At 68.4% G+C, this 7,385-nt stretch overlaps 1 protein-coding gene across 1 annotated transcript in view; it reads left to right on the top strand.

Moving 5' to 3' along the window:
- The window catches only part of LOC112978201 (protein O-GlcNAcase-like), a 27,735-nt gene that overhangs the window by 17,767 nt on the left and 2,583 nt on the right, over positions 1–7,385 (top strand). The window contains exons 4-13 of the mRNA XM_026091465.1: positions 401–531; positions 981–1,152; positions 1,500–1,598; positions 2,095–2,379; positions 2,637–2,765; positions 3,176–4,047; positions 4,321–4,495; positions 4,680–4,736; positions 5,759–5,844; positions 6,047–6,151. Coding sequence (XP_025947250.1) covers positions 401–531; positions 981–1,152; positions 1,500–1,598; positions 2,095–2,379; positions 2,637–2,765; positions 3,176–4,047; positions 4,321–4,495; positions 4,680–4,736; positions 5,759–5,844; positions 6,047–6,151 — 2,111 coding nt within the window. The remainder of the gene's footprint in view (positions 1–400; positions 532–980; positions 1,153–1,499; positions 1,599–2,094; positions 2,380–2,636; positions 2,766–3,175; positions 4,048–4,320; positions 4,496–4,679; positions 4,737–5,758; positions 5,845–6,046; positions 6,152–7,385) is intronic.

Raw genomic sequence — 7,385 nt, 5'->3', positions numbered from 1 at the left:
CCCCCCAGATTCTGCCAACTGCAGGGACCCCCAGACCCTTCCCATTGCAGGGACCCCCAGACCCTGCCCATTGCAGGGAACCCCCCAGACCCTGCCCATTTCAGGGACCCCCCCAGAGCCTGCTTATTGCTGGGAGCCCCCCGACCCTCCCCGGTGTCAGGAGCTCCCCGGTACTAGACCCGCAGGGGTCTGGTGCCAGCCTGAGCCCAGGRCTCAGTCTCTGGCAATATGCTGGAGCATGGCAGGGTCCTCGGACCCTTGCGGGGGCCTCCGTCCCAAGGACCCCGTCTCTGTCTTTCCTGGGCCCTGATGCTCCCTCGTGTCTCTCGACTCTCTCGGCTCTCTCGTTTTCGTCCCTTGCCTCCCGGCACTCACAGCAGCCGCTCTGCTCTGCCCCCAGCCCAGCTGCAGTCCCTCATCGAAGCCGCCCGCGAGCACGGCGTGGAGTTTATTTTTGCCATTTCTGCGGGCCAGGACATGGTGTTTTCCAGCGGTGGGGATCGGCTCCTGCTGCAGCAAAAACTCAGGCAGGTACCGTGGGCCATTCCTTCGCGCCACGGCTCCCCGTGCCCACGCCGACGGCCGAGCCCCTCCTGCCGCCGCGCACCGGGTGCCGGCGGGGCTGCGGCCGCGCAGCCCGAGCACCGCTGGCTTCGGGCCGGGGGCACCGAAGTGGGGACCCCCGCCGAGAGGCGGCTCCATGGGGCGCCCCGCGGCAGACGTGCTGCCCTGGCGAGGTAACGCCGAGCCCGGGGCTGCGCRGACGCCTGACCGCTTGCAGGCGGTGCGGGAAAAGCAGAAAAGGGCCTGGCTGAGCCCCGGCGCTCGCCCGCTGGCGCTGGGGGCTGCTGCCGGCTGGTGCAGCCTCCGGGAGCTGCTTCCCGCGCGCAGCCTGGGGCGAGTCCTGGGCTCCCATCCCGGGCTCGCTGCGGCCCCGCTCTGCTCCCGCGGCTCCTACCAGCCTGCGCCTGCGCCCGCAGGTGGCCGCAGCCGGATGCCGCTCCTTCGCGCTGCTCTTCGACGAYGTCGATCCCCGCATGTGCCGAGCGGACAGAGACGTCTTCGCCTCCCTGGCGCAGGCACAGGCCTCCGTGGCCAACGAGATGTACCAGGAGCTGGGCCAGCCTTCGGTCTTCCTCTTCTGCCCCACGGGTACCTCCTGCAGCGGCGCGGCCCCCGTCCCGTCCTCGGGGCCGGGACACCCCGTGCCACGCTGGGGTGCCCTCAGCTGGGTGCACCCAGCACGTGTGCCCCGAGACCTTGCTGCCCCAGCAGCCCGCTGCTCCCCCGGGGTCCCCACGCTCCCAGGGGCACTTTGCAGCAGCCCCAGAGATCTCAGGGCTGGGACAGGAGCAGGCTGCAGAGGGGCCAGTGCTTCCGCAGCTGCACACACCGTACCGTCTGCACCGCACATCTCCCCGTCTCCTATCCGGCCCTTCCTCCCCCCCTGGCGGCATGGCGCCCCTGCCCTCAGGGGATGCTCTGCGCTCCCTCCCCAGAGTACTGCAGCTCTCTGTGCTCGCCCAGCCCCAGCCAGTCCTGCTACCTGCTCACCCTGGGCCAGGAGCTGCTCCCGGGGATCGGCATCATCTGGACTGGTGAGCACCCTGCCCCACTCTGCGGCGCACTGCCCCGTGCAGCGCTTCTCTGCCAGGCCCGGAGCCCACGAGCCCCGCGGCCACGGGCTCCTCCTGGGAGAGGAGCCAGCGAGGGGCCCCGCTAGGCGCCTCCCGGCGTCAGGGTGAGCAGCCCTGGCAGGCGGCAGGAGGAGGCCATGGAGCTGCTCTCATCCTGGTCCTGTGTTTTGTCTCGACTTCTGTCTCAGTGCTCGGTGCCCGAACGTGTGCATGTCCCTGCATGTGCATGCATGCATGTTTGTGCGTGTGCGTGCATGTCCCTGCATGTGCATGCGTGCATGTTCGTGCGTGTGTGTGCATGCATGTCCCTGCATGTGCATGCGTGCATGTCCCTGCATGTGCATGCGTGCATGTGCATGCAGGTGCATGGAACACGTGCATGTCCCAGCATGATGCACCGTGCTGCCTGCGTGCTCCATGCACATCTGTGCCGCGGTGTCCTGTGCCCGTGCTCCAGGCCCAAAGGTGGTGTCACAGGAGCTCTCGGCCATGCTTCTGGAGGAGGTGGAAGGCATCCTGCAGCGCTGCCCCATCATCTGGGACAACCTGTATGCCAACGACTATGACTGCAGGTGCGTCTTCCTGGGCCCCTACACAGGACGCGCCCCTGGCCTGGTGGCCAAGCTCCGCGGACTGCTCCTCAACCCGAACTGCGAGCTCCAGGCCAACTTCATCCCCATCCACACACTGGGCAGCTGGTTTCGGAGCGAGCTGGGGAGCTGCACCCACCCTGAGCAWGCAGGTACCTGCCCCGGCTCTGCATGCAGCACCCTGGCACCGGCAGTGAGCCCGTGCACCCAGGGCCAGGCYRTGCCCRTCCCTGCCCATCCCTGCCGTGGCCCTGGGGGGKTCTCCTGGGGGCAGCCTGGGGGGGTCTCTCGCCCAGGAGCCGCCCGACTCCCCAGGTGTCCCCCCCACCTGCCCTCCCTGGATGTGGCACGGGATAACTCAGCTGAGCAAGAGTGGGGCTGTCCAGACCGATGGCCGCTCTTTCCGTAGGGACGGAGACTGCGGCAGCCCTAGGGGACCGCCCGGGCCCAGGGGAGGGCAGCTACGACCCTCAGGAAGCCTTGGAGCTGGCGCTGCGGGACTGGGTGGCCGAGATAAACCAGCAGACCTTGGAGCCAGGTGGGTGATGGGCTCGCACCATGCAACATCCATTGCCCCAGGGTGCTGGACGGGCTCTGCGGGGAGCAGGATGGGCCAGCAGAGCAGAGCCGGGAGAAGTGCTGGAGGGTGGAGATTGCACGAGCCCAGGCCGTGYGAGCTGGGCACCGGGAGCGTGGAAGGGGTGTACAACCCTGAGGACATGGTTCAGGAACAGCTTTGGAGCAGGAACGGGGCAAGCAGCAACTGAGCGACTCGGCATGGTGCTTAGTGGCCTGAAAGAGGATGATGCGACGCGGTGTTTGCTGCAAGGAGGGGCAGCAAAGTCGGCTCCCTGCTTTCCCCCATTGCTGCGGGGACATTGCACCTTGCGGAGCGGAGCCGTTCGGGTGCGGGTGCTGGAGCGGCTCCCCCTTGCTCTGTCCTGCCAGGAAGGAGGGTCCCGGCGCAGCCCAGCGCCAGCTGCCACGCAGGAGCGACGCCGCGGCGGGGGGGCACGGCAGGGCGCGAGGCCGAGCTGGACCCCCAGCCCCACGGAGCTCCTCCCGGCGGCTCCCAGCCCAGCAGCGCGGCACCAGGGGAGGGCAGGGGGACTGTCACCGTGGGGCCAGAGCAGGGCCGCGGGAGCAGGACCCCCGGCAGTGGCCGGCAGAGCCCCACGGGYGACGGGGACCCGCGCACCACCTGTGAGCCCTCCTCTGCTCAGCCCCACGCGGCGGGGGACAACGAGTGCCCAGGAGCCCTGGAGACCCTCTGCAGCCCCACGGCACCGCTCAGTGATGGGGCTGGGACCAGCCCTGGCCCCATGTCACCTCTCAGCGATGGGGCTGGGACCAGCCCTGGCCCCATGTCACCTCTCAGTGATGGGGCTGAGACCAGCCCTGGCCCCATGTCACTTCTCAGTGATGGGGCTGGGACCAGACCTGGCCCCACGGCACCTCTCAGCGATGGTGCTGGGACCAGCCCTGGCCCCACGGCACCTCTCAGCGATGGTGCTGGGACCAGTCCTGGCCCCACGGCACCTCTCAGCGATGGGGCTGGGACCAGTCCTGGCCCCACGGCACCTCTCAGTGATGGGACTGGGACCAGCCCTGGCCCCATGTCACCTCTCAGCGATGGTGCTGGGACCAGCCCTGGCCCCACGGCACCGCTGACGCTGGCGGAGGCCCGGATGCTGGTGGAGCTCTTCTACCTCCCCTACCAGCATGGCCCCCAGGCGCAGCGTCTCCTGGAGCATTTCCAGTGGCTCCAAACCAACTGCCCTGGCATGGGCAGCCCGGCTGCAGCGCCCGACACATGCTCGGTAAGGCGCCGTGACACCAGGTACGGCACGGATGGGGAGGTGTGGATGGGGCGGTGTGGCTGGGGCAGCATGGACAGGGCGGTGTGGACAGGGTGGCATGGATGGGGCGGTGCAGACGGGGCGGTGCAGATGTGGCGGTACAGATGGGGCGGCATGGACAGGGCGGCATGGACAGGATGGCGTGGACAGGACAGTACGGACGGGACGGGATGGGGCGGTGCGGATGTGCCCATGGGCCGGTCCCTGCTCACCCGGGGCCGGTGCCTGCGGCAGGGCGAGCGGTGGCGCGGCCGTGCCCGGACCTTCCAGCTGCTCTGCGCCGAGACGTGCCGCCTGCACGGCCGCTTCGTCAGGTGCGCGGGGCGCTCGCTGCTCTACGACCTCCACCCCTACCTCTGGGACGTCCGCAACGTGCTGCTGGCTGCCAGCGCCTTCGTCCGGTGGCTGGGTACGTGGCTGATGTGGCCCCGCATTGCACCTTCACCCGGACGAATCCTGCCCTCCCCAGGCGTCCGTAAAGCGCAGGGACCCCGAGYGCCGCGGCAGTCCCGGGACACCCCCGTGGCTCCCCGTAAGGAAGCGGCGGAGTCCGCCGGCGGCGCTCCGTGCTCACCGCCTTCCCTCCCTTGCAGACGGCCGTCTCCTCCGCGATCCCGACCCCGCCGGCCCCTGGGGAAGCTGCTTTGGCTGTGAGCACCGCTGCGGCCCGCGCCCCCCCCCGCCTGTGGGGCCCCAGCTCCCACGGGATCGCCGGCATCGGTGCCGGGCTGCCTGCCAGAAAGAGGGGGAACGGCACGGCGGTTGGCACCCCTGGCCGCCCTGGGCGCGGGGATGGGGACAGCAGCAGGGGGTCGGGGCCCGGGCTCTGCTCCGCCGGCCAACCGCCGAAAAGCGTGTTGCGGTTCGGCGGCTGGTTCGGCGGCCTGCGAGCGGCTGCGGCCTCGGGAGCATCCCCGCTGCAAACGGTCTTGGCTTTGCCAGGACAGGCCGGATGGGGATGGGGGGAGTGAAGCGAGGCAGCCTGGAAGGGGGCAGGGCGGCTTGTCACCATCCCTTGCCGTCCTTGTATCCAGAGGGAATGCCTTTTCCTAGGACGGGGTGTCTCAGCCTTTTAGTCCAAGGACCTCTTAGCCTTTCCGGTAGGAGGGATGCGCATGCCGCCAGGAGCAGCGATGCCCTGGGGGTTTCCAAGCGCAGCACGCAAGTGATGCTGAGCTTTGGATGCGCCACTTTGGGAGCCCCCATCCCCCAGTTCATGGTCCCGTGGTCGCTCTGCGGGCCCCGTGAGCGCTTACAGACCAAGAGCCGTCGCCAGACGACAGCCTGAGGGATGCTCCCRGTTCGGTGCGGGACGTGGCGATGACATGCCAGGCCGCCCCTTGCCCGGCTCCCCCGGGGAAGCGGCCGCGTGTGGGGCCGGGGCGCACGTGCCCGGTGGCCTCGGGATCTGCCGCGGGCCCCGCGGAGCAGGCRGCCAGGGAGCCTCCGCGACGGGCTGCGGCCTCCGCCCGCCGCTGGGAGCTGCATCTTTGCCCTTCACGCCTTTTGCGGAGGCGCAGCCGTGCCTTATCCCCCTTTGCCTCTGCCGCAAGCCCTGCCGCCAGGGGCTGGCTCCCGCCCCGGCGCGCGGGGATTGCGGCGCTGCCGCGCGGTGGAGGCTGGCGGTCCGGCTGCCGTTCACCTCRCCAGCGTCCGTCTCCACCGCCTGCAGGGTGCCGGAGCATCGCCGCCCCGCTCTCGCCGGCGGGGGACGCGGAGCCCTGGGCGCGCCGCGGGGGCCTCTGCGGGGAGCTGCAGGTGAGAGCGCGCCGCTTCCCGCRGGACCGCAGGAGCTGCCGGGAGCGGGACCGCGGCCGGTGCTGCCGCCGCTGCTGCCGTGCCGTCGCCGCTCGGGGCCTCCGTGCCTCGGCCGCTGCGTGCGGGCTTGGGGAGCCCCCGGGGGACCCTCGTCCCGCCGCCCCAGCGCCCCCCGCTCCCCCACGGACCTTCTCCCTCCCAGGCGCTGCTGCCCGTGGGGAACAGCTGCGACCTYTTCCACCACCCGCCTCCGCTCTTCCCGGCCAGCCGGCTGTACCTGCTGCGCCCGCTGCTGCCCGCGGACAAGGTGAGACCCGCGCCGAGTGGCTGCCGCGCCGCCCCGAGCTCCCCCCGCGCGGCGGTACCCGGCGGTGCTGGTGGCGGCCGCGAACGGATGCCGGGAAAGAGCAGGACAGGGTGAGCCTGGACGGCGACCTCCTGCATCCTCCCTCTGTCTTCAGCTCTGGGCGTTCCCTGAGCCTGTTGGGATTTGTCTCCGAATCCACCCCTTCCTCAAACGCTCAGCCAGGTCGCGGGGTGATTCCCCGGAAAAGCAGCAGCCCCTGTCGGGGCGGGCGATCTGCTGGCTGCAGCCCCCACGCTCTGTGTTTGGTGTCTCGCCAGCTCTGCTGCTCGGGGACGGGGAGGGAAAGGGGGGATTCGGGGGCGGGGAGGGGGTGGACACACAGGCTAAAATGCCGCCAAATCCAGCAGAGCCTTGAGTTCCCACATGCCGGCGAACTCCCTGCTCCAGCACCCTGCCGCTCCTCCCAGCTAAGGGAAATGCTAACACGGCGGATCATGGACACAACACACATCCCTGCTAAACACAGCGCCCTGCGATGCACAACTGCAGCGGGTGCAGACAACGCAGGAGGAGCTGCAAGCACATGAGAGCTGAGCTTGTAATATCAGACTATAGCTGCCAGCAGTTCCCTTTGTAAGACCTTGTTTTCAATTGCTTGTTGTCAGATTTCAGATCTTCAGGCCAAACTTTAACAAGCTGAAAGTCTATCTCCAGTGAAACTTTGAGAAAAAAAAATCAGCTAAGCAGTTCAGCCAGTTCTGCAAACAGAGTAAAGAAGTAGGTTGCTCTGCCCACACTCAATGATCCTGGCAGCCTTTCCTTGGAGAAGCACTGCTTTTATCAGGATGTTCTTTTTGCTGTTCCCGTGAACAGCAGAAAACTCGCATCCGACCGAGGCGGGCACTTTGGAGGGGTCTGGTTTGCACATGCTCTGTGCAGACTCGTTGGAGTTGCAGGATTAAGGTCCCTGCGGTCCTGGCTGCTCTGAGCATGCTCCAGCCTGGAGCCGAGCAATGTTTCCCGGGAAGCCTGACTGGAATGGCAATTCCTGTCTCAAAGTGTTGCTGTACTGTGGCAATGAGCCTCAGCGTGACAACGTTGTGTTGCATAACGGCTGTGTGAATCACTTGGATGCCGGCACCCCCAGAAAGCTGAAGCACAAACTTTCCTCTGGCTGGGAATGCTGGAGGCTGCAGCCCCAGTCGTGGTCCCTCCTTGAGGAGGAGGAAGGGTG

Source organism: Apteryx rowi, unplaced genomic scaffold, assembly GCF_003343035.1.
Source record: "Apteryx rowi isolate R43461 unplaced genomic scaffold, aptRow1 scaffold_903, whole genome shotgun sequence".
Lineage (NCBI taxonomy): Eukaryota > Metazoa > Chordata > Aves > Apterygiformes > Apterygidae > Apteryx > Apteryx rowi.
Note: the sequence above shows the minus strand (reverse complement) of the source record. Positions and strands in the feature narration are given on the sequence as shown.